Source organism: Bubalus kerabau, chromosome 17 (genome assembly GCF_029407905.1).
Source record: "Bubalus kerabau isolate K-KA32 ecotype Philippines breed swamp buffalo chromosome 17, PCC_UOA_SB_1v2, whole genome shotgun sequence".
Lineage (NCBI taxonomy): Eukaryota > Metazoa > Chordata > Mammalia > Artiodactyla > Bovidae > Bubalus > Bubalus kerabau.
Window position 1 is genome coordinate 54,063,577 of NC_073640.1, and position 26,371 is coordinate 54,089,947.

At 44.5% G+C, this 26,371-nt stretch overlaps 1 protein-coding gene and 1 long non-coding RNA gene across 2 annotated transcripts; both read left to right on the forward strand.

The window, feature by feature from the left end:
- Positions 1 to 17,043: 17,043 nt before the first annotated feature.
- LOC129630836 (protein DEK-like) lies at positions 17,044 to 19,318 on the forward strand. Its single transcript, XM_055551351.1, is given in 3 exon segments — positions 17,044 to 17,510; positions 17,512 to 18,239; positions 18,242 to 19,318. Coding segments are annotated over 3 exon segments (1,089 nt in total). The 5' UTR covers positions 17,044 to 17,376; the 3' UTR covers positions 18,469 to 19,318.
- A 1,688-nt stretch (positions 19,319 to 21,006) lies between these two features.
- On the forward strand, positions 21,007 to 26,122 carry LOC129630838 (uncharacterized). Its single transcript, XR_008703772.1, has 3 exons — positions 21,007 to 22,556; positions 22,724 to 22,823; positions 25,346 to 26,122. It is a non-coding gene; the product is annotated as an uncharacterized LOC129630838 (long non-coding RNA).
- Positions 26,123 to 26,371: the final 249 nt, after the last annotated feature.

Below are 26,371 nucleotides of genomic sequence, written 5' to 3' on the forward strand. Positions count from 1 at the left end.
GAGACGGCAGCCCACCAGGCTCCCCCGTCCCTGAGATTCTCCAGGCAAGAACACTGGAGTGGGTTGCCATTTCCTTCTCCAATGCATGAAAGTGAAAAGTGAAAGTGAAGTTGCTCAGTCGTGTCTGACTTAGCGACCCCATGGACTGCACCCTACCAGGCTCCTCTGCCCATGGGATTTTCCTAGCAAGAGTACTGGAGTGGGGTGCCATTGCCTTCTCCGTGACAAACCTAGACAGCATATTAAAAAGCAGAGACATTATTTGCAGACACCAAAGGTCCATCTAGTCAAAGCTATGGTTTTTCCAGTAGTCACGTATGGATGTGAGAGTTGGACCATAAAGAAAGCTGAGCGCTGAAGAATTGATGCTTTTCAACTGTGGTGTTAGAGAAGACTCTTGAGAGTCCCTTGAACAGCCAAGAGATCAAATCAATCAATCCTAAAGGAAATCAACCCAGAATATTCATCGGAGGGACTGATGCTGAAGCTGAAGCTGTAATACTTTGGCCACCTGATGTGAAGAACTGACTCATTGGAAAAGACCCTGATGATGGGAAAGATTGAGGGCAGGAGGAGAAGGGGATGAAAGAGGATGAGATGTTTGGACAGCATCACCGACTCAATGGACATGAGTTTGAGCAAGCTCTGGGAGTTGGTGATGGACAGGGAGGCTGGTGTGCTGCAATCCAGGGGTCGCAGAGTCAGACACGACTGAGTGACTGAACAGAACTGATAGAAAAGGAAACAGGTAGAGGAAGAAAAGCCATCCCTATTATGAATTTCTGAAGAGAACAGACCAGCCATATGATTTTCTGTAAAGCTAACTATAAAACAGTAGCCACCCAAAAATTTTGAAGATGGTATTTATGAATCATAAAGACCATTAAAATGCATAATAGGAAAAAAAAAAGAGCAGTAAGATGCACTGTAATATGCCATAATTTTGGAAGAAATTTAGAAACTATTATAAATAAAATCCTGAAGGAATAAAGTTATTCTCCTTAATCCCTATATAAGAAACTAAGAGGTTGAAAGTTTTTCACTTAAGTCTGACAACTGACATCTCCTTATCAGAACTACTCTCTAAATTGTTTGTTGATTAATATAATTTTCCATTCTAAAGAGTAAAACGTGTCTATAGTGTTTTTGTTCATTGTGTCTCTAAGTCATGTTGGACTGTTTGTGACCCCATGGACTGTAGCCCACCAGGCTCCTATGTCCATGAAATTCTCCAGGCAAAAATACTGTACTCAGACACAATTAAAAAAAAAAAAAAAAAGAATAGGGGGAAAAGAACAAAACTTTAAAGGAGAAAGGAAATAAAGCCAAATCAAATTACTCAGTGTCTCATTAATATGTATTAGAAAGAATGAACAAAGTCAGAGATGGTTGCATAAAAGCAAACTCCTGGCAGAACAATGAAGAGAAAATGAGACTGGGCACAAGAAGTACTAAGGGACTAAAAAAGGCCTATGACAGACAAGAGACAAGAGGAGGCACATATGAGGCTCTAAACTTATATCTGCAATAAACACCCTTATGGCAAGGACTTAAGAACTGAGATGTGATGAATAAAGATCTGCAAAAATACAGTGACCACATGAGTCACAGGGAAGTAAAGCTAGGGAGGTTCTAGTAACATGAAACAGAAGGTTGAACATTTAAATCTTGGTGAACATATTTAAGAGCACAGTAAAAAATGCAGACTCTAACTGAGGACTTCCTGAACTGGGGACTTGCTGAAGTGGGTTTTTCCAACTGCCCTTTAGAGTCTTTTATGTATTGTATCTATGATCACAGAAATGCAGCCTGTAATTGGGGACTTGCTGAAGTGGGGATTTCCAACTGCCCTTTAGAGTCAATTTTGTAGTGTATCTATGATCACAAAAATGCAGCATGTAACTGGGGCCTTCCTGAACTGGGGACTTGCTGAAGTGGGGATTTCCAACTGCCCTTTAGAGTCAATTTTGTATGTATCTATGATCACAAAAATGCAGCATGTAACTGGAGCCTTCCTGAACTGGGGATTTCCAGCTGCCCTTTAGAGTCAATTTTGTATTGTATCTATAATCACAGAAATGCAGCATGTAACTGGGGACTTGATGAAGTAGGGATTTCCAACTGCCCTTTAGAGTCAATTTTGTATTGTATCTATAATCACAGAAATGCAGCCTGTAACTGGGACCTTCCTGAACTGGGGATTTCCAAGTGCCCTTTAGAGTCAATTTTGTATTGTATATGATCAGAAAAATGCAGCATGTAACTGGGGACTTCCTGAACTGGGCATTTGCAGCTGCCCTTTAGAGCGTTTTTGTTTTTTGTTTTTGTTTTTTTTTTTTTTGCACGCTAAAAAGAGCTACAAAAGTAGCCTAGTTTGTCTGATAAAAAGTGCAGGATTTGAGAGCAAATAAATAGAGGACTGGGACTAAGGGGAACAGACACACTCAGAGAAGCTCAGTGTTGCGGCATGGAGACATTGATTTCTTTAACCAAGACCGAGCTAATGGAAACTCTTCAAAATACACTTGCTGATGTTCTCACGGAGAAAATAAGTAAATTTGTAGAAGATGAATTACAATTATATACAATGGACCAGGCCCGGACGCCCTTCAAACAGCTGCTTAAACACCTAGTCAAATGCTTGGTGGGATGGGCCCTACAAAAGATAGGTTCCGTGGCATGGAACCACCTGGGCCTGAGTTCTTTACAGAATAAGACCTTGCATATATTTAAGGCGATGTTTGGTCACAAACAATCTGAAGTCTTTACGGTTTAATCTCCATTTATCTACCACTTCAGTATTTTTGCTATTTTTGCGATATCTTACACGTTTTTATGTTAAAAGATTTATTCCAGTGGGATCTTTATGATCAGGATTTATGATTTACACATCCCAACTCTGCCTGCCTAACCAACAAGACTGATTTGAACCTGGAGAGACATCACTGACATGATGGTAACAGTGCTCAGGACAAAGATTACGAGCTTGCCTTCCTGTACTGGTTCCTCCACTGCAGGAACCAGGACAAATATAGAAACTGAAAGTTTGCTGTTATCAACACCGCACGAAAATTACCTTCCTGCCTGTGTGCCTGTTCAGTGGTTCTTTGCGACCCTTTGGACTGTGGCCCCCCAGGCTCCAATGTCCATGGGGTTTCCAGGCAAAAATACTGCAGTGGTGCCATTTGCTACGCCAGGGGATCTTACTCGTCCAGAGACCAGACTCAAGTGCCCGGAATGTGTTGCACTGCAGGCATATTTTTTACTGCTCAGCCACCCTGACAACGTGTACACTTCACCCTGAAGAAATAAAGGGCATCTGAACTCTCATGTGGCCTCCTGCCTGTTTCTGTGCCGACTTCCTTCTCCTGGAGGGCTGAGACGCCAGGCAGGGGCAGACCAGGGAAGGGCCAGATTGTAACCAAGCAGGACCCACTGGGGCTTTCCCAGAAGAAACCCCCAGTCAAGTCCTCCACCAGCCTTTTGTCTGTAGAAAATCTTTCACCAAATAATCCACTTAGGGGCTTCCCTGGTGGTCTGGTGGCTAGGACTCCACCAGTCAAATTCATGGGCTGAAGGTAGGATCCAGGTCGGGGAACAAAGATCCCTCATGCCTTCTGGCATGAGGATGGGGGAAAACAAAGAATAAATTTCATCAGAGCAGTGAGAAAATCCTGAAGGGGAAAATGTCAAAAAAGACAATAATACTGGAGCCATCAAACAAAGTCAAGGACTTTTCTTCCTCAAGTCTCTTGGTAATATTCTGTGCCTTATGTGTGAGCTATTTTTCAGTTACTGGAACCCCCACCAGGCTGAACAAGTGAACTGCTGCCCACAGCAGGTAGACCCCAGACTGGCTGGAACAAGAAGGCTGACGCTGTGGCCTCCCCACTGCCTCAACACCCGCCATGGCTCCATAAACACTAAAGACTCCACATACCCACTCCAGGCTGGCACTCATGGTCTTGGGGGCACTAGGCCAATGTGGCCCATTTTTCCTAGCAAAGCAGTAAAGCTCTTTCTTTCTACCTCACCCAAACTTCTTTCTTACAGACTTCACTCTGCCTTGGTGTACAGAGGCTGAATTTGGGTAACAAATTTGGAGTCCCCTGTGGGGTTGGCTTAGGGGTGACCCCCTGGGTGTCCCCTGGCTCCATCACACTCTCTAGATTTTTCCTCCATGCAGCCTCTTTCCAGAAGGTTGGAACGCTGGGAAGATTCCTTCAGAGGCCTGATCCCCAAGGACCCGTGTCAAGAAGGCTGAGCCGCAGTCATACTCGGTCCACCAAGCAGGCAGTGGGGACTCCAAGGCGGTAGAGGAGGGAAGAGGAAGGGCCGCCCTAGAGGGTGGGGAGGCCACCTTCGCCTCAAGGATGTTCCTGTCTTCCTCCAGCCCACACCAGCTTGAATTTTGCTGCTCCAAGGAAATATTTTGAGGAAGGAGAAAGACAACATCTGGGACATCGAGACATCTCGACCAGCATCTGGGTGAGTCCCCCACTGTGTATCCAAGGCTCCTTCAACATGTCCATCTGAGGAACATTTGTTTCCATCTGGGGAACACTGAGTGCCTGTCTGGTTAGTTATGTTGGAAATCCCACCTGTGAGGTCTAAGAACTAAGGTCACGGACTTCGCAGGAATTGGAAACAGCCACTCTGAGCTTTATGCTTTCTGGTGTCTTCCCCCTTGTATAAGATTTCCATCAGCTAATGAGGTCTGGTTTGTTTTTGGCTCATAGGTATCTGATCCAAAATGGGAAATGCTCCTTTGATTCCCTCTGATAACCTCCTAGGACACATTTTGGATGACTGGTCAACCTACACGTTTAAACCTATCAATAAGGACAAAATAGTTTAACACTATGTAGTCACAATATTCTTTAGACTTTGGAGAAAATGGTTGAGATGAAACTCTTGAAATTTCAGAACTGGTTCTTTTTGCATGTGCAGTTGGAGAGAGTGGCTTGATAACACACTTTAGTTTTTTAGAACACTCACTCTGAGAGAACAAAGATATTCTTAGGAGAAAAGTTGATGTTAAGCCTCACCATGTCCCTAGGTATTAATCCAAACACAGCCCACGTTGCCTGCGTTTCAGCCTTGGCTTATTTAGAAGAACTGAAACCGAGCCGGGAGACGGGTGGAAGGAGGAAAGAAAAAGAAGCCTTTGACCTTGAGTGTGAACATTTGACGGTTCTCATCAACTGACAAGTTTAATTGCAGTGCCTCATTCATGAAATGTAAAATGACGAAACAGATCTCTGCTCGTGTGTATGTCTCCGTGAGTGTCTTTGTCTTTAGAAAATATTCCTGAGATTAACTTCTAAATGAGCTCTATTCCATTGACTAAAAGTACAATAAGGGCTTACAAATGGAGTATTTCTGAGTCACAAAATCTGGGAAATGTTCAGTTAAGTCTCTGTCTGGCACTGACATCAGTTTAGCTTGTTAACTGTCTGATTACTGCAGACACGAGACACCAACATTCTTTCACTGTACTTAGCTCTACTGCTAGTCACTAGGTCATACCTGTGGCAAAAGTTGTCAGCAAGAAAGTTCACTCACACTGATAACTGTCATAAATAACTGAGATAAATGGTGTATAAGCTTTTAGGTAAGCTCTTTAAAAGAATTACACTTTGTATTTTGGACGCGCAGGAATTTAAACCATTAGAGTTTTGTTCAATTAAATTCAATGATGAGACTTCATTGAAAATGTAAATCAATTTTAGATAAAACAGTGAAACATTGAGTTCTGAACAAGTCTATGTTTACTTACCTTTCCTTTTATGAAAAAACACTAAACATTTTTGAATTTATTAAGTATATATCTCGTATGACAAAAAGAAAAACTGTGCCCTAAGATATGCATGTCTTATACGTTATAAAATATACTGTTGATAAAAAAATTAAATTGCCTATTTCTTGATTTTCAGTTTTAAGGGATTGTGCTAATGTGGTATGATTTAATATCTACTAAAAATAATTGGGAGTTTCAGCCTCAGCATCAGTCCCTCGAATGAACACCCAGGACTGGTCTCCTTTAGGATGGACTGGTTGGATCTCCTAGCAGTCCAAGGGACTCTCAAGAGTCTTCTCCAACACCACAGTTCAAAAGCATCAATTCTTCGGCGCTCAGCCTTCTTCACAGTCCAACTCTCACATCCATACATGACCACTGGAAAAACCATAGCCTTGACTAGACAGACCTCTGTTGGCAAAGTAATGTCTCTGCTTTTGAATATGCTATGTAGGTTGGTCGTAACTTTCCTTCCAAGGAGTAAGCATCTTTTAATTTCATGGCTGCAGTCACCATCTTCAGTCTTTTTGAGCCCCCCAAAAATAAAGTCTGACACTGTTTCCACTGTTTCCCCATCTATTCGCCATGAAGCGATGGGACCTGATGTCATGATCTTAGTTTTCTGAATGTTGAGTTTTAAGCCAACTTTTTCACTCTCTTCTTTCACTTTCATCAAGAGGCTCTTTAGTTTTTCTTCACTTTCTGCCATAAGGGTGGTGTCATCTGCATATCTGAGGTTATTGATATTTCTCCTGGCAATCTTGATTCCAGCTTCTGCTTCTTCCAGCGCAGCGTTTCTCATGATGTGACTTTAGCAAGAATTGCATACATTTCAGGATTGATTAAGATTAAATATAATTTAATTGAGTAAATGACTTTTATTATTAATAGTAAGCTGCAACAATTCTGGAATTTGGTTTTCTCTCTCTGTTAACAGAACACAATTTTCCTGGAATATGAGCTGCCTTGGAGAACAGATGGTAAGTCTCTTTCTCTAGCTAACTCCGAGTGTTCCAGAGGAACTGTGAGGCATCTCAGAGGGGAATATTAGATTAACTAGCATCACTGGTATGTTAAACACCATGGGAAGCATTATCAAGTGAATGAGAAGCCTTCTCAGGTTATACTGGGATGGATATTATTAATAGAGATTTGCTAAAAAAAAAAAATTATGAAATTCCTACAAACCTGGTAGGTCCCAATGTCATAATTAGGACATACCAGGGCATACCAAGTTCTGCTACCAAGTCATAAATCTGGTTATTGAAACCAAGTTTCTTAACCCATTACATTGTGCTCAGTTGTGTCACTATATCTTTCAGTCTTTAAGTCAGTCACACATAGTTATTGTACTCTGATGGTTTTGCAAAAGGTCTTCATCTCCAACAAGATTCATAGGAGAGAGCATTTTGACAAGCAGTGATATCTGATCAGTTTCACATTATACCAGGCAACTAACTGGATAAGATATTTTAAAATCCCAATTTAAAAAACTTGCTATTATAAAAGTGTTTAACAAAAGATGAAATACTGAGTCAACTTGTAAATATAGTTTAAAGTTTATGGGTTTTTTTTTTTTTTTTTTTTGCTCTGAAATATCATTGATGTGTTGGCTTTCTAGATAAAGCCCAGCCCTTCCCCTCAAGCTACTAATGATTGACAGCAATTGAATAAATGCACTCTGTGAGTAAAATGGAAATATGTTACTTTTCTCTCGCTTGGTTTCTCCAGAACTTAGAGATGCTTAACTCTGAGCAGCCTTATCAGGTAAATAAAAATGACTGTCTCCTGACATTTGCAATAACCTTCATATTTTGGGGCCCTTACGAAGAGAGAAATCCACAAGCAAAATCAAATGGCAGGATTTGGGCCTGGACTTCCTGAGGTTAGAATGGTGTTGGTTCCTGTCTTCTGGAATTCAGTCTGAGACTCTTTTTTGTACATATGGTTTTATGATTTACTTATTTACTCATTCTTGGAGGCTGGTCTTTGACGTAGCACACAGGCTCTTCATTGCTAGTGCGGGCTTTCTCTAGTTGCAACACTAACTGTGAGCGAGACAATTCCAGCTCTAGCCTCACAGCAAGGACCACTGGGACACCGCATATTTATCACATGGAAACACTTGAAAACTCATCTTGCTTGTTGCCCTCTAAAATAGGAGGACTCTTTTGAAAAATATTGCAAATCATTAATCATTATTCTCATTGTAATATGCTTTCATATTTTGCAAATGTTTGTCCAGGGGCTAGGACAAGGTTATCAAAGAGACAAATAATATTTCCTTAACACAAACTGTTGATGCTAACAAAACTTGGAACTTGATATTATTTCCAGCTCTTGTGTCCTTTCCTCAAATCAGATAGGTTGACTCCCCTTGGAATTGTAGCCCAGAAGGAACTCATGATGCCTTCGTAGATCCCCACCCATGTGCACCTGCCTTTCATCTATGAACAACAACTTTAGTCAAGAATGTCTTTAATCATAGAAGTGAGAAAATGCAGAAAGAAAGGAAACTGTCAAAGAAGTCAATATAATAATATCATAGCTATTAAACAAACTCATGGACTGTTAGTTCTGCGTCAAGGGCTATCGATAATATTCAGAGCCAGGACCTTTGACCCCTTTCACAGAATCTGAAACCTGTGCCAGATGGAAGAAGTGAACGATGCCACCCACAAGCAGGAAGACCTGAGACCGGCTGGAAGCACAAGGGTGATGCTGCTACTCCCAGAGACCTCACCACAGACCCAACAGAAGAGCGTCCTCAAGTTGATCAAGCTCTACTCCTTGAACACTATAAGACTCCTCAAACCCCTCCACCAGACACACGGCCTTTTATTTAATATTTTATTTAATATTTTATGTATCTATTTATTTGGCTGCCTTGGTTCTCATTTGCAGATGCGGGATAGCCCCTACCTCTGATGGGATCTTGATGTAGCGCAAAGCCTCACCAGCTGTGGGGCGAGGGCTCAGCTGCTCCTGGGCTGTGAGATCTTAGATTCCCCACCGGGGATCGAACCCACGTCCACTGCATTTCAAGGTGGACTCTAAACCACTGGACCACCAGGGAAGTCTCAGGACACAGTCTTGAGGGCATTAGCCTGCTTGGTCCCCCGAGTATGGCAAAGCATTTGTTAGTTTTTTCATTTCATTTAAAAACTCGCTCTCAGATGAAATCTGGCCCCAGTACACAGAGGCCCAGTTTTGGCAAGGAGATCTTCAGGGAAGCCAGGAGCAATTAGAAGAACAGGGTCCTGGGGGCAGGAGGGTTGAGGGACCTGAATCCCAGCAGGGTGGAAGGCTGCGAGGTGCCAAATGGGACTTTCCGGAGGGGAGCCCTGAGGAGGCGTCCTGTGGGCAGTAGGGGCGGTGCCCGCACAGACGGGCTCCTGATCTCAGCGGAGGGGCCAGAGGAACCCGGGCGGCCCCGAGACGAATCAGGGGCACAGGGCCCGGGCGCCAGTCTTCAAGGGACAGAATAGGGTCAGAACAGAGGGAAGGAGAAGCTCTGTGCCATGGAGGAGTCCCCGGGGTTTAAGGATCACCCCGAGGGGAAGCTTGTGGACCATGGTGTGGACTCCAAGAAGCTCCGTGCTTCTCAAGGCAAGGCTCAGGAGGCTGGCGGTTCCAACAGTGCCGGATGCACCTGAGGCCTCTATTTGCCTCAAGGAGGGAAACTGGGAATGCAGCCCCATCCCTCCCCCATCAGAGTTATTCCTCACTCTGACTTTCCCCTCCCATCCTTCAGGGCAGTGCCCCTCTCCTCACCCCCTGCCCCCTAAACTCATCCCCCATCCCCGGCTTTTCTAGATTCTTCTGGGCTCTGCACACTCCTAGGCCTGCCCCATCGTCGATTCTCTGCCCCTCCCCGCTCTCCAGGTTCTAGATTTCAGACACGCTGGGACCTGGGCTGCAGTGCTTCCACGTGGACACACATCTTCTTGAGCCACAGACAACAAGGAAACGACAAGGGACTCACTACAGTTCTACATACCTGAACAGCTTGGGGAAACGATGCACGATATAAAAAAAGAAAAAAGATCAAAACTCCAGTCACCCCTTCGGAGCTGGAGGGCAAAGATGGGGTCTTGGACGTGATGCCTGCACAGAGCACCACCAAGGGGCTGGGCAGACCTGGCAGTCAGCCCTCCAGCCCAATGCTGGACCCAGCCTGAGCTCACCCCACTTAATGGACCAGATTTCCCACATGTGCCCCAACACCTCCTCACCCCCCAGAAGCAAACAAGGCAACTTGCAACTTGTTTGACTCCCTTCCTGATGCAGCCAGAGCTCCAATAAAACCTTGTCTGAATATCCTGTTTGGGCTCTTATCAATGTCTATTGACTTAGGATTCCAAGAACCCTGGTGGGTAACATACCCTTCAGGCTCTGCACACTCCTAGGTCAACACCCTCCTCCCTTTCCTCCCTCCCCGCTCCCTGTGTTCTAGATGCTTCTGTCCTCGTGCCATCCCTTCCCTGGACCCTGGATCTGTTTTGCCTCCACTCTGGTCTCAGTTTGGTTCACCTACTCACACATCTGAGTATCTCTCAAACTCGGTTGATGCATGACTTCGACTTCCAAGGGGGGCATTCGCTTTCCTACAGAGCTTCTCCAGATGCTGCAGGCCCCACCCAGACCCCATCTAAGAGAAATCCTGCCCTTCTCAGCCTGGTCCCAGCTGGAGCCTGGAAAGCTGCCCTCTGTCCCACATTCTAGACCCCACCCCAAAACCTCTCACCATTGGCCTCCCTCACTTCCCCTGGGCTCCAGTCCAGCGACCCTTTACTCACACACCCAGGCTCAACTCACTTCCTTTGTTTTAAATTCTACAATTATTTTGTTGACAATTTTGAAAGCCACTTTCCATTTACAGTTCCTACAAAATATTGCCTATATTCCCATGTTGTACGATCCATCCTTGAAGCTGCCTTAGGGCTTCTCAGGTGGCACTAGTGTTCAGGAATCCGCCTGCCAATGCAGGACACACAGGAGACATGGGATCGATCCCTGGGTAGGGGAGATCGCCTGCAGAAGGAAATGGCAACCCAATCCCACTATTCCTGCCTGGAAAATTCCATGGACAGGGGAGCCTGTCTTCCTCCCAGCAGTTGGTACCTCCCCCTCCCCATATTTAAGCTCCTGCCCTCCCATAGAAACCACTAGTTCAAAATATCTCTCTTCTGCTTTTTTTGTCATATCCACTCCTGGCCAGGAAACTTGTGTATATAACAATTTTTTTTTGTTATATCCACTACAAGAAAACAGTATAAAAGTATAAAAACTTTTTCCTTATATCCACTTCATATACAGTCAAGAAAGTACTGTATGTAGCAATAAAGGGTTACTTGGTGCCCCTTTGCTGGATACTGTGCTGTATCCAACACACAGTAAGGAGTAGCCAAAACACAGCCTCTAGGAGATGGAGACTTCCCATATGTCTGTCAGAGCAAGTAAATCAGGACCTAGACTAAAAGCAACAGAAATGCTCACTTTTTTGGCATGGAGACACTGATTCATTTAGCCAAGAACAAGGTCAAAGAATCTCTTGAAAATATAGTTGCTGACCTTCTCACAGAGATTTTATGGACATTTGCAGAAGATAAATTGCAAGTCTATGAATTGGGGCCGGCCCAGAGGCCCTTCAGTGAGTGGCTTAAACACCTAGTCCAGCGGTTGCTGCTATCTGTCCTACACAAGATGGCTCTGGTGACATGGAAACAGGCGTGAGTTGCTTAAGCAGTAAGATCATATATGTCTTTAAGAAGTTTGGCCACCAACCAGCTGAATCATCATGGTTTAATTTCTATTTATATATCAGTTCAGTATCTACGCTATCATTGTGAAGTCTTAACAAGACAGCATGGAGAAGGAAATGGCAACCCACTGCAGTATTCTTGCCTGGAGAATCCCAGGGACAGAGGATCCTGTTGGGCTGCCGTCTCCAGGGTCGCACAGAGTCGGACACGACTGACGCGACTTACAGCAGCAGCAGCAGCGGCAAGACAGCATCGTGCATTATTGGGTAAAAGGACTCGTCACTGTGGGATGTTTACGGCTAAGATTTCAGTTTCCTTCTGATGTATACATCCCAACTCTGCCTGCCTAACCAACAAGACTGATTTGAACCTAGGGGAAACATCCTTAAGATTATGATAATAGTATTCAGAAGACACAGATTACCAGCTTGCCGTCCTTTATTGCTTCCTCAACAGCAGTTTGCTCTAACACTTGACAAAAATTTAGAAACAGAATTTTTGCTGTTACCAGCAACACACCACCTCTTACCCTCCTGACAACGGATGACCTGTGTGCCTTTTCAGTTGCTGTTTGTGACTCTTCGGACTGTAGTCCACCAGGCTCCTATGTTCATGGGGTTTCCCAAGCAAGAAGACTGCAGTGGGGTGCCGTTTCCTATTCCAGGGGATCTTATGGACCCAGAGATCAGATGCATGTTCCCTGCATGTCCTGCATTGCAGGCATATTCTTTATCACTGAGCCCCCTAACAGTGTATGCTGCACCCCAACAGGCTCTGCCGTCCCTGGGATTCTCCAGACAAGAACACTGGAGTGGGCTGCCATCTCCTTCTCTAATATATGAAAGTGAAACATGAAAGTGAAGTCACTCAGTTGTGTCCGACTCTTAGCGACCCCATGGACTACAGCCCACCAGGCTCCTCTGTCCACGGGATTTTCCAGGCCAGAGTACTGGAGTGGAGTGCCATTGTCTTCTGTATAGACTTCACTCTAAGAATATAAAGGATATCTGAACTCTCATGTGGTCTCCTGCCCGGTTCTGTGCTGACTTCCTTCTCCTGGAGGGCTGAGACTCCAGCCAGGGGCAGACCAGGGAAGGGACACATTGTAACCAAGCAGGACCGTCTGAGGCTTTCCCAGAATAAACCCCCAGCCAAGTCCTCTGCCTGCCTTTTGTCTGTAAAGAAAACTTTCACCAAAGAATAAATGTAGGGACTTAACTCCTGGTCTAGTGGTTAAGACTCCACCAGTCAAATTCAGGGGCTGAAGGCTGAATAATTGTTCGGGCTACGAATATACCACATGCCTTGCAGGAAGATTAGAAAAAACAAAAAAAGAACAAATTTAACCAGAGAAGTGAGAAAATGTGGAAAGGAAAACAGTCAAATAAGACTGATGAAAAAATGAGATCTAGTCTTAGCTGAATATATGTATGACTCAGGGTGTCTTTGTCTTTAGATAAAATTCCTGAGATTCATTTCTAAATGAGGTCCATTTAATTGACTAAAAGAAAAGTTAGCGCTTACAAATAAAGTATTTCTAAGGTTCACATAATCTGGGAAATGTTCAATATTAAGTCCATATCTGGTACTGACCTCAGGTTAGGTTGTTCTTTAACTGTGTGTGAATTAATGGAGACATGAGTCACCAACATTGTCATCCACTTTCATTGCACCTGGTTCCACTGCCAGTCAAAAAGTCGTATCTGTTGCCAACTTTGACTGCAAGAAAATTAACCATGATGATATTGTCATAGATAAGAAGAGATAAACGGTAGAGAGGTTTTTAGGTAACCTCTTTAAAAGAATTGTAGTTTGTGTTTCTGGATTCTTGGGAATTTACAACTTTAGGGTTTTCTAAATTCAGTCAAATGATGAGAATGCATTGAATATTGAAATCAATTTTAGATAAAATAGTGAAACATTGACTACTGAACAAGTCAATGTTTATTTATCTTTACCTTCTTATGAATAAAAACACTAAATGTGTTCATTAAACACACATCTTCTACTACCTGAAGAAAAATTATGCTATGAAATATGTATGTCATATACTTTATGAAATCTAATATTCGTAAAAAGAAATACAATTCAATTGCTTGATTCTTGGTTTTAAGTTTTAAGGGATTTAAAAAATGCAATGTATTTACAGTTACTAAAAATGCTAAGAGAATGGAATGCAAGTAGGATATATGTTTGTTGTCAATAGAAGATATAGAAAGTAACAGTAGTTTTTCTTGAAATCTAACAAGAGGATAATTTTGCTGATTTGGATAGGGAAAAGCAAGAGACACATCATATGGATACAAAAAATGAGGAACGTTTTAAAAAAAAAAAGGAGGATTGATTAAGGTTATATTAAATTTAATTAGGTAAAGAACTTTATTTTTAATAGTAAGCTGGTACAAGACTGGAATTTGGTTTTCTCTCTCTGGTAACAGAACAAACCTTTCCTGGAATAATGAGCTGCCTTGGAGAACAGATGGTAAGTCTCGTTCTCTAACTAACTTTGAATGTTCCAGAGAAGTGGGAGGCAGCTCAGAGGCAAATATTAGATTAACTAGCATGACTGGTCGGAGAAGGCGATGGCACCCCACTCCGGTACTCTTGCCTGGAAAATCCCATGGGCAGAGCAGCCTTGTAGGCTGCAGTCCATGGGGTCGCTAAGAGTCGGACACGACTGAGCGACTTCACTTTTCACTTTCATGCATTGGAGAAGGAAATGGCAACCCACTCCAGTGTTCTTGCCTGGAGAATCCCAGGGACAGGGGAGCCTGGTTCACTGCTGTCTATGGGGTCACACAGAGTCGGACACGACTAAAGCGACTTAGCAGCAGCAGCAGCATGACTGGTGTGTTAAATACCATGGGGAGCATTATCAAATGTAAGTCTTCTAGAGTTCTACTGTGGATGGTTGCTATTAATAGAGATGTGTTAAAAATTATGGAATTCCTACAAACCTGGTATGTCCTGATGTTACCAAGTCATAATTCTGGTTATTGTAATCCAGTTTCTTAACCCATTACATTGTGCTCACGCGTGTCACCATATCTTTAAGTCACTCACAGACAGTTCTTGTATTCTGATGGTTTTGCAAAAGTGCTTCATAGAGGGAAGACCATTTTGAGAAGCACTGGTCTCTGATCAATTGCACATTAGGAAATTTAAAATGAAGTGAAAGTTGCTCAGTCGTGTCCGACTCTTTGCGACCCCATGGATTATACTCCATGGAATTCTCCAGGTCAGAATACTGGAGAGTAGCCAACCACTCCCTTCTCCAGGGGACCTTCCCAACCCAGGGGGCTTCCCCTGTGGCTCAGCTGGTAAAAGAAATTTTAAAATCCTAATGTAAAAAACCTGATGATATCCTAAAAGTGTTTCACAAAAAAGATGAGTTACTGAAACAACTTGTAAATATAATTTTAAAGTTGGTGGATTTTGTGCACTGAAATAGTATTGGGTTTGATCTGTGATTTCCAGACAAAGCAAAGCCCTTGCCCTCAAGCTACTAATGACTGACAGCAATTGAGTAAATTCCCTCTGTGAGTAAAATGGAAATATGTTTCTTTGCTCTCTTCTTTGTTCCTCCAGAAATTAGTGATTCTTACCTTCTGAGCAGCCTTATAAGGTAAATAAGAAAGACAGTCTCCTGACATATGAGCAGAAATCTTCATATTTTGCTCGAGTGCACTGGGGGTGGGGGGACCCCCTGCACAGGACGCGGGGGTTTTACGCTGCAGCCACTGGGGACAGGGACATTGACGGCAGCCCAGGGGAGGAGTTAGGAAGAGAAACCAGTGTCCAAATAATACATGCTGCAGGGGTTGTGGAGAACAGGCGGTGGGGATGTAAACTGGTGCAACCACTTGGAAGCAATATGAAGGTTCCTCAAAAAATCTAAAAATCTAGTTGCCATATATCTTGCAATCCTAATTCTGGGCATGTATTGAGACATATGTGTAATTCAAAAAGGTAGATGGACCCCAGTGTTCAAAATAGCCAAGACTACTGACAATAGCCAAGACATGGAAACTACTAAATGTCCATCAACAGATGCACGGATACAGAAGATGTGGTACATGTACATACATATATATACATTTTACGTACATAATGGAGTATCACTCGGCCATTAAAAACAATGAAATAATGTGACTTGCAGCAACATGGACGGCGCTAGGATTTATCATACTGAGTGAGTTAGAAAGAGAAAGACAAATACCATAGATCACTTGTACGTGGAATCTAAAATAAGACATAAACAAACTTGTCTTTGAAGCAAAAACAGACTCACAGACATAGAGAACAACTTGTGGTTGCCCAGGGGAAGGTGGTTGGGAGAGGGAAGGATTGCAAGTTTGGGACTGGCAGATGGAAGCTGCTATATATAGGGTGAGTAAACACCAAGGTCCTAGAGTATAGCACTCATTACCCTGTGATGAACCATAATGGAAAAATATGAAAAAGACTAGATAGATATGTAAATAAATCACTTTGCAGTGTAGCAGAAATCAAACACAACATTGTAAATCAACTATACTTTAAATTAATAAACAGGATGGCAATCTGCTCCCACTGTCAGAAGTTCCGCAGAAGAGGATAAAAGGAAAAAGGCTCTGAACTGACACCTGTTTAGTACCGTGTCCCCCTGGGTCCACTCTGCACAGGATCATTCTCAGTTACCAGGTGCTAAGGGCCGCCAACGGCAATAGTGTTAGAGGGAGAGGCCCACTGCATATCAGTCTTTCCCCGAATTTTTTAAATTGTTAGTCTTTATTCATTTTTCTCTCTTTTATTTTTTAATTATGAAAGTATGCAAACACATTTACAGGAGACTTGAAAAACAGAGAACAAGGTTACATGTATTTCCACTGTATATTGTAATTATATTTTGAATAGATAAATTAAGATTTGTAATTGGAGTTTCAATATCAAACTCTCAAAAATGTATAGAATGAATATTCAGAGAGGTAGAGGATAGAGTAGACCTGAAAAGCACAAGGAACCAATTCAACATAATTAAGACTTACATAATTTTCACACAACAGTAGGATACAAATTCTCTTCAAGTTCCCATAAACTAGGAGACACTGGAACACATCCAGGGACATAAAACAAGGTACAAAAACGTCATGGTCTAAAGGTATCAAAATCATACACAGTCTATTCTCTTATCACTGTTGAATTAGTCAGAACTCAATATCAAAAGATATTTTAAAATGACCAATACATTTTCAAGTGCAATGTGACACACACTATGGACTTTGACTTATACACTGAATCCTCCCCGAAGTTTTATGATTAGTCATCATGCCGGCAAACAAGTGGGCGTGAACTAACCTCTTCCCTCAAGTGGCGCCCTGTTCCTGTTACACACTCACTGGCCAGTGACTTCATCCCGTGACTTCTGTCAGAGAAACCAAATTCTGGACGGGGACTGAAAGGAGCAGACGCACTTGCAGTTTTCCCCATGGCTTTACTTATTTCACTGAAGGAGCACAAGACCATGGAACTTCTAGCGGGTATGGTTGCTGAATTCCTCACAGAGAAGGTAAGGAAATTCATAAATAATAAAGTAATGATACATGGAACGGAGCAAGTCCTAAAAGCCTTAAACTGGTTGGTTGCATACCTGATTAAAAGGATATTGATATTTGTACTACAGAAATTAACATCCGGGACATACAACCAGTTATACCTGAATTGTTTAAAAAATAAGCTCATGTACGTCTTTAAAAGCATAAAACATCACCGGGAGCCTCTTTGTGCCCTCGCGCGCCAGGCCCTTGGCCGCTGGGACCCGCGATCCACAGCATGTCGTCCTCCGGCACAGCTGCGGAGGGAGAGGCAGCCCCCGCCCAGCCCGCGTCGGAAAAAAAGCCCGACATGCCCAGCCCGAGAGAGGAAAGTGAAGAGGAGGATGAGGACGACGACGAAGCAGAGGAGGATGAAGAGAGAAAAGAAGAAAGTAGAGAGGTTGACGATGCAAGTCTCTTCCTTACTAAGAGAGCCATTTACAATCGCACAAGGAAAAGGGCAGAAACTTTGTGAAATTGAAAGGATACATTTCTTTTTGAGTAAGAAGAAAACAGATGAACTTAGAAATCTCCATAAACTGCTTTACAACAGACCAGGAACAGTGTCCTCATTAAAGAAGAATGTGGGTCAGTTCAGTGGCTTTCCATTTGAAAAAGGAAGTATCCAATATAAAAAGAAGGAAGAAATGTTGAAAAAATTTAGAAATGCCATGTTAAAGAGCATCTGCGAGGTTCTTGACTTGGAGAGATTGGGTGTAAATAGTGAACTGGTGAAAAGGATCTTGAATTTTTTAATGCATCCAAAGCCTTCTGGCAAACCATTGCCAAAATCTAAAAAAAGTTCTAGCAAAGGCAACAAAAAGGAACAGAACAGTTCTGGGATGGCCAGGAAAGCTAAGCGAACCAAATGTCCTGAAATCCTGTCAGATGAATCTAGCAGTGATGAAGAGGAAAAGAAAAACAAAGAAGAGTCCTCAGAGGATGAAGATAAAGAGAGTGAAGACGAGCCACCAAAAAAGACATCCAAAAGAGAAAAGCCCAAACAGAAAGCCACTCCTAAAAGTAAAAAATCTGTAAAAAGTGCTAATGTTAAGAAGGCAGATAGCAGTACCACCAAGAAGAATCAAAATAGTTCCAAAAAAGTGAATCTGAGCATAGTTCAGATGATGAACCTTTAATTAAAAAATTGAAGAAACCTCCTACAGATGAAGAGTTAAAGGAAACAGTAAAGAAACTATTGGCCAGTGCTAACTTGGAGGAAGTCACAATGAAGCAGATTTGCAAAGAGGTATATGAAAATTATCCTGCTTATGACTTAACTGAAAGAAAAGAGTTCATAAAAACAACTGTTAAAGAGCTGATTTCTTGAGAAAGAGGACAGAGACAGATGACCTGTGCCCATGGAGCTAAAGATCTGATTTATATACCATTATACCAGCAAAGAGAATGTATTTCCTTTTCTAAATCTTTGCAAGCGTTGTTGGTAGAACTTCCTGCTGACCTTTTTATCTTGAGTGTTAGGTGAATTGCGTTTGCCGTTTTAAACTGCATTTTTATGCAGTTTTTAGTTTAAATTTTTGCATGGCTACAGTAATTGTCCCTTGCTTTTATAGTTGTATTTTGTACATTTTGGATTTCTTTATATAAGACTATAGATTCTTGAACTGTTGTAGTTTTTAGTGTATGTGCGCAAGATTAGCTTAAGTCATACTTTTAATCAAGTAGAACAGAAACTATGGTAATTGGCATTTATACATGCAGAGACTGTTGCAGTATTTAGTAGATAAAATATTTTGAATACACGTCTGTCAGTGTTAAAACCAGTGGCAGTGTGTTCATCATGTTAAAAATATATGAGCTTCAGCTGCCCAGATAACTAAATTGGAACTTTTCTCCTGCATGTGTATATATGTCAAATTGTCAGCATGACAGGAGTGACAGATGTTATTTTTGTATTTTTAAAAACGAATTTATTGTATATAAAGTTTTTTTATTTCTTTTGTGCAGATCAATTTTTAAACTCATATAAGTAGGTATCTTTACAGTTACAAACTATGAAATGACAGTGTTCAACCAGAAGGTATGACGGAGCAGTGAAAGTCAGAATTCAGTGAAGAAAACACTGAAGCAATAGATAGTTCTCTGCTTTGCCTCCAAGTGTCATCAATTTATAGTTTTAGTGTTAACTCTGCAAGTGTCTGTAGATACATTTTATATTAAGGGTAGACCAAAATCAACACATCAAAACTTCAAAAATTGGGGGGATCTGGATCAAGTAGAAGCACATTTGGCTTCAAATAAATATACTGATTTTTAACCGCTTTTGCCCACATAAAAAGCTGGTATTTACAGGAAACCTGGCTACCTTTATAATTATGGTTCCAAGTATCAATTATAATGCCAGAAGATGATAATGTGTAGACAGTAGTGGGTATCTGACAAAGTATTTTTCAAAAGTGATGGACTTAAAATGTTAAAGAAACGTAACATATTCACAGAATCAGGGGTGTTAAATTTTGGCCAATCAGGATTCTAGGTGATCAACACAGGGACCACTCCTGAATGAGACTAATTTTGTCTTTTGATTGTCTTAATCAACTTATTAAATAATCTGAATTTTAAAACTGCTGCTTATTTGAGAATTAGACCCTTGATGAACCATTGAGTGTTTAAAATATCTTTGCATCATAGTATAGAAATTTATAAAAATACGTTGACTGCTAACAGGTATTTTCACAGGTTTGACTTGTTTCTTGATAAAGTTATTAAGACATTAAAGAAAGGTTGAAATAAACAACTAAATGAGACTTGAGAACTGGCCTTTGGTTTTAAATACTTGATTTGTTCCTATAAACCTTGTCAATAAAAACAATACATCAACAACAACAACAACACCAAAAGCATAAAACATCAACCAGCAAAAGTGACTGACTTAATTTCTATTTATATATCCGTTCGCTATCTATACTACATTCAGAAAATCTTAAAGGACGTCATATACTATTGTATAAGAACAGGCATCATTGTGTGAAGTTTAAAACAGAGATGTAAGTTTCCTTGCTAATTATACATACCAGTTGCACCTGCCTAACGAAGAGCGATTAGAAACTGAAGAAATGTCACTAACGTTATGATACGAGTTTGGAAAAACACATCGGATTTGAATTAGTATATTGGCTCCTAAATTGCCAATTCTGCAAACACTGGGAGAAAATTGGAAAGCAAACTTTGGCTGTTACCGTCTACATACCAACTCCGCCTTTCTGACAATAAATCACCTGACCCTGGAGAAATAAAACGGTAACTGTGGTCTCCTGCCTGTTCGTGTGCAGACTTTCTTCTCCTGCTGGGGTGAGGGTCCCGCAGGCGGGCGCAGAGCAGGGGAAGGGCCGCGGCTGGAGGAGCGAGGAGGCAGGAGGGCCGAGGGCAGAAGAGGTTTCCAAGGGAAAACTCCGGACGGGATCCCTGAGGAGAGGTCGGCGTGGGGAACAGGGCAGCGCTGGGCGCGGAGCTGGGAGGCCGGTTCCCGACCTGAGGGAGAAGGGCCGGAGGAGCCCTGCGGACCTTGAGAGGAGTCGGGTGGGGGGCACAGGGCCCGGGCGCTGGTCTTCAAGGGACAGACCAGGGGGAGAACAGGGTGAAGGAGAAGCTGCGCCACGGAGGCGCCCTCGGAGGGGAGGGACCGCCCCGAAGGGGAAGCGTGCGGACGGTGTGGACTCCAACAAGCCCTGAGCTCCCCAAGGCGCCCGGGAGGCTGGCGGCTGCAGCAGCCCTGGGGGTGACTCAGGCCTCTTTTAGCCTCAAGAACTGACACCGCGCAAGCAGCCCCCGCTTGCCCCCACTCCCCGCCGCCGAGTTATTCCTCACCCCGACTTTCCCTTCTGTGTGTCAGGGCCGTGACCCTGTGTTCATCCCCGGCCCCCTCAATTCGTCTCCTCTCCCCGGCTTTTCTAGACCTTTCCGGGCTCTGCACACTCCTAGGCCTGCCCCATAGTCGATTCTCTCCCCCTCCCACTCTCCAGTTGCTAGATTCTTCAGGCTCTGCTCACCACGGTCTCACTCGTCCTCCTCCATTTCCTCCCCTACCCCATCTCGTGTTCTAGATTCTTCTGTCGTCGATCCCCTCGCCTTCCTCGGCTCTGGAGCCTCCGCTAGGGTCTGAGTCGGTTTCATCTACTCACGGGTCTCAGCGTCTGGCGAACTCTGTGGAAGGACGCTGGGCGCCCCCGGGTGGCCATTCCCTCTCCTGCAGGTCTTCCTCCCCACCCAGACACCCCTACCCCGCACCCCAGACCAGCCCTGCCCTTCTCTGCCTGGTCCCAGCTGAAGCCTGGAAACCCTGCCCTCCGGTCCTACACTCTAGTCCCTGCCCCAAACCCTCAAGTCCTTTCCTTTATTGAACCGCCACAGTCTCAGCTCAAGCTTTTTCTTTCCTCCCATTCCTCCTGGGTCCTGACATCCTCTACTCCCTGTTCATTCTCTGCCTTTCTAGCCCCGGAACTCCCGTGTGTCAGCTGACTTGTGCCTGTGTGTCCCTAACCCCCTTCACAGGCAGATGCACAGCACACAGAAACATACACACACACACACACACACACACACACACACACACACAGAGATACCTATAATCATGTGAATACACATACATATACCCACACCTGCATGTCCGTACAGATTACATAGACACATTTAAACACACACAAATATACACGAACATGTAAACACACACAAACATTTCCCTATGTCCAAACACACACACATATAGGCACATACACACAAATATACACATACACATACTTATTCACACACAAACACAGAGGTGCACACACATAAACACACACGGATATAATGAACACCTCTCCCCCTGGGCTGGGTCTGGAGAGCGTCCTTTCTCTTAGTGACTGTTTAACCCTAGTTGTGCTTTGGAGGGGCTTCCCTTGTGGCTCACCTGGTAAAGAATCCGCCTGCAATGTGGGAGACCTGGGTTTGATCCCTGGGTTGAGAAGATCCCCTGGAGAAAGGAAAGGCTACCCACTCCAGTATCCTGGCCTGGAGAATTCCATGGACTATACAGTCCATGGGGTTGCAAAGAGTCAGACAGGACTGAGCGACTTTCACTTTCACTTTCACTTCCTTTCCTGTGCTTTGGAGTCATAATCTCTCATCTCACCCCAGATCAGAATCCTAATTGCCACCTCTGTTTCCAAAGCATCTGATGTTGTTTCCCAGAGAGTCTGATCTTTTCCTCTAAAAATATTTATATGATATAGTGCCTGCCGTGGGTGCACGGTGTGGTGCCTGTACCCAGGCTGCACAGTGGTCTCACAGAGGCCCTCACTCTGTTGCAGAGACTGCCCTCAGCTGAGCCACAGTCCCTTCTTCAGACCGTTGCCCCCCACCCATTCCTGGGAGCAGCCAGCAGCCAGGACTGCCTGGTGCAGGGCTCTGGAGCCCCAGGTGAGGCCGGCCGTGGGCTGAAGTGTGTGCTCAGAGCCCCGCGGTCAGGCTGCAGCACGTCCCCCCTCAGACCTGACCCTGGCTAGCTCCTGGCTCTGTGCTGCCCGGATTCCCTCCAGTGACCCCTCCAGGAAACTCTGGAATCTTCTCTCTTGCTCTGCTTCCAGGAAGCCTGACTGGAGACCATCCACTCCAGCAGTGACTCTTCCTCGGAAGCCAGCCCTGCAAGTTGTTTCCGGATCGGATCACTCACCACAGGACTGGGAAGTAGGGCACCGGTATCCTGGACATTTTATCCGAGGGGAGCGGTGGGGATAAGAACAGGGGTGCACAGCTGGCATGCTGTCTCGGGGTTGAGATGTGGGGGGTGGTAGAGAGAAGGCGTGTGGAATCAGGTGCTAGTAACCTGATCCTGGACCAGAGACAAGGACAGGCTCGCTCCTGTCACTCAGCAGTGACAGCCAAGTGTGAGAGGCCAGGGGGCCCTCACCGCCTGCAGTCAAAGGCTGAGACCTGGCACCGGCCTTAAGTGTAAAGAGCAAAACTTAAAAATAGAGCTCTTGGCTTCAGCAAACACTTTGTGCCTATACTGGGGAAGGAAGGCACCCTGAGATGAAGTCGGGGGGACCTGCTCCAGAATAGAGCCCCTTGTGGTCTTGACCCCACAATACCCTGAGTCCTCTGCACGGAAGAAGGAAGAGAGAAGTCCCCTGAGGTAGACAGAATAACGGTCCTCCAAAGATGCCTGTGCCCTAACCCCAGACCCTGTGAATCCCTCCTTTTACACAACAAAGGAGGAGATTTTGCAGACATGATGAAGTTAAGGATGGTGAGGTGGGGGGACTCTTTTTTTGGATTCTCCACATGGTTCAGTGTTATCATCCTGGTCCTCATGAAGTAGGGGCAAGAGAGTGAAAGACAGAGGAAGTGTGAGAGCAGAAGCAGAGGCAGGAGTGATGAGCTGTGAAGACACAGGAAGGGGCCGTGAGCCCTGGATGCAGGCAGCCCCCAGAATCCAGGAAAAGGGAGAGAAACACATCCTGCCCTGAAGACTCCAGACGGGGTACAGCCCCACTGACCCTGGATTCGAGCCCCGTCGGGTTCACTGCAGACTCGCAGGACAGGACTGTGCTGTGTGTGTGCTGGGTGGTTATGGCAGCCATAGGAAGCAAAGACACCCCTTCTTGAGAGATTGCGCAGATTTCAAAGGACACACAACAGCCTCAGAAATTCCCTGGATGTCCAGCTGTTAGGACTCAGCGCTTTCACTTCCCTGAGCCCAGGCCCTAGCCTGGTTGGGGAACTGAGATCCTGCAAACTGCACAGTGTGGCCAAAAGAAAAAAAAAAAACCTACAGTTCCTCAAGTTATAGATCTAGTGTCTTTTCTTGACTAGATCCTAAATTCCTGTAGTGAATTTAGGAACTGAGCGTTGTTTGGATTGGAATCCCAGGCATGGGGCAAACCATGATGGTTTATGAACCCGAGTTCATCCTTGAAGGGCTTTAGGATGTGAACCCTCCAAGAGAAATGAGGGGCACGTTTCTGATTAAGGGAGGGGCGTGAGCCCAGGCCCAGAGTTGGAAATGCGTGGAAGGCATGCTCGAGTGCACTGGGAATGGGGGGACCCCATGTAGTGTCTGCAGAACCGGCACAGGACGTGGGGGTTTTATGCTGCAGCCACTGGGGACGCGGACACTGATGGCAGCCGAGGGGAGGAGTTAGGAAGAGAAACTAGTGGACCGCTGTCTGCTTCCACTCTTAGAAGCTCAGCTGAAGAGAGCAACAGGAGAATCCGTCTTAGCTGACACCTGTTCAAAACCAAGTGTCCTGCAAGGTCCTCTTCCACACAGGGCCCTTCTCAGGTGTCACGTTGAGGGAGGTGTTAGGACCAGGGAGGGTTCACAGCTTGTTTGGTTTCAGGGGGGTTGAAAGCACTGATGACGGAATTTGAGCCCACATCTGCCTGACTGCAAAGTCCTTGTTCTTTTCACTGCAACACATGCCTCTGTCGGCATTGTTAAGAGTCCAGGCTTCTGAGAACCAAGAGAAAGTGTAAATAAGTCTGTTGTAATGGGATTTAAGGGCGAAACAAAAGACTAGGGAGATAACAGACTTGAGAGACTGAAAGAAACTCCCCATCTTTATGGGCAGAGCAAGTAAGGCCTCCACAGGACAAGTGACCAGAATGTGTCTAATAGGCATCTTCAGGTTTTATGTCCAAATGAGGCTCTTGGGTTCTTTTAGGTTTCCACAGTGATTTTCCCAAGAGTTCCTCATATCATATAATGGAACCACTATCCCTCTGTTGATTCAGTCAAAAGCTTGATTAAAGTTAGGGCCTAGCATTGTTTAAACTTAATTAATTAATTATTCTTTGGTTGCCCTGGGTGCTGGTTGCTGCATGCAGGCTTTCTCTAGCTGTGGCGAGCAGGGGCTACTCGTTGTGATGCCCGGGCTTCTCATTGCTTTCCTTGGTGTGGAGTATGGGCTCTAGGGCACACGGGCTTCAGTAGTTGCAGTGCCCGAGCTCAGTAGTTGTGGCACACGGGCTTAGTTGCTCTGCAGCATGTGGTATCTTCCCAGACCAGGGATCGAACCCGTGTCCCATGCGTTGGCAGGTGGATTCTTATCTGCTGGACCACCAGGGAATTCCCTGGTCTAATGGTTTAGAAAGCTGAGCCCAGCAAGTTTTCCCACATGGCCACCAGAGAGAAGTGAGGATGTTTCCTTGGGCAGTGACAGCCCTCAGACAAGCAACTCTCCCATCATTACTTTCCTTTACATCAGGACGGGACCTGCACGTACGGCTGAGTGTTCCCTGGGACATAGCTGCTCGTGGGGCCACCACGTGCTGCAGAGCGTCGACTCCATCAGCTGGAAGTGTGCCTGCTGTGAGGTGCACGGTCACAGGCTCTCAAGAAACTCTTGCATATTTCAGCAGTTCCTGTTATTAAATGGTCCTGACTGTGAGGGAAGAAACGTTTTTGAGGGGGGGGGAAAGGGTGTTGGCATCTGCCAGTACCCTGGTGGTGGGGATTTTTTTTTTAAATTATATTCATGGTGCACAAGGAAGAAAAAAGATGCCCAGAACAAATTGCCCCTTGAAGTTTGGAGGAGAAAGGATATATGTATAGATATGGCTGAGTCCCTTTGCCATCCACCTGAAACTATCACAGCATTGTTAATCAGCTATCAGATCAGTCGCTCAGTCGTGTCCGACTCTTTGTGACCCCATGAATCGCAGCACGCCAGGCCTCCCTGTCCATCACCAACTCCCGGAGTTCACTCAGACTCATGTCCATCGAGTCAGTGATGCCATCCAGCCATCTCATCCTCTGTCATCCCCTTCTCCTCCTGCCCCCAATCCCTCCCAGCATCAGTGTCTTTTCCAATGAGTCAACTCTTCCCATGAGGTGGCCAAAGTACTGGAGTTTCAGCTTTAGCATCATTCCTTCCAAAGAAATCCCAGGGCTGATCTCCTTCAGAATGGACTGGTTGGATCTCCTAGCAGTCCAAGGGACTCTCAAGAATCTTCTCCAATACCACAGTTCAAAAGCATCAATTCTTTGGCGCTCAGCCTTCTTCACAGTCCAACTCTCACATCCATACATGACCACTGGAAAAACCATAGCCTTGACTAGATGAACTTTTGTTGGCAAGGTAATGTCTCTGCTTTTGAATATGTTATCTAGGTTGGTCATAACTTTCCTTCAAAGGAGTAAGCGTCTTTTAATTTCATGGCTGCAGTCAGCATCTGCAGTGATTTTGGAGCCCAGAAAAATAAAGTCTGACACTGTTTCCACTGTTTCCCCA